This window comes from Penaeus monodon, chromosome 32 (genome assembly GCF_015228065.2).
Source record: "Penaeus monodon isolate SGIC_2016 chromosome 32, NSTDA_Pmon_1, whole genome shotgun sequence".
NCBI lineage: Eukaryota > Metazoa > Arthropoda > Malacostraca > Decapoda > Penaeidae > Penaeus > Penaeus monodon.
Window position 1 is genome coordinate 14,281,873 of NC_051417.1, and position 634 is coordinate 14,282,506.

General features: G+C 45.3%; 1 protein-coding gene across 1 annotated transcript in view; it reads left to right on the forward strand.

Moving 5' to 3' along the window:
* Positions 1-634, forward strand: part of LOC119593586 — a gene marked incomplete in the record, with an annotated part of 34,026 nt that overhangs the window by 23,421 nt on the left and 9,971 nt on the right. The window contains 2 exon segments of the mRNA XM_037942539.1: positions 44-152; positions 430-552. Of these exon segments, the coding sequence (XP_037798467.1) occupies positions 44-152; positions 430-552 (232 nt within the window).

Below are 634 nucleotides of genomic sequence, written 5' to 3' on the forward strand. Positions count from 1 at the left end.
GCATCTTCTCCGTCCCTGAGCCTTAACCGAACCCCTTTTGCAGCATGTTCTACCAGGACTGCGTGGCCCAGCTTGGGTTTCTGGCGACCGTCATGGCTGCCTACTTCAACCTCATGCTCGCCCACCCCTCGACTGTCAATGCGGAGAATGAAGTACGTCGGATTGTGTGTCCATTTGTAGTGTTAACATGTGTGACTTTATTGATATCCATTCGCCTTTAAGGAGATGCTGTTGTTTTGTTGTTCATATTTGCATCGTACTACTTACACATATTGTAATTTTATCCATGTAAATCCAGTATGTTTTCACAATGGCATTATCACACCAGACGAAAAAAGGGACATCCTATTGAAACCACCTGATAACCAGTCAAGGGAATGAGTCCTCGATTAGGTTTGCAAACCTAAAATTTTTTACGTCTTTTCGCAGAGTGGGTGCATCGCCGTGGCCATCATCTTGCACTTCCTGTTCACGTGTGCCTTCATGTTCCTGATGCTCGAGGCTCTGACCATCGCTCACCTTCTCGTCGTTCAGATTAAGAGTCCGTTCCAGGTGAGATGTCTTGAGCGTTTCCTAATAGGGTGAGAAGGTCTTTTTCTTACGTTTTTTAGATCTTCGGTTTCTGTTCTTTGTT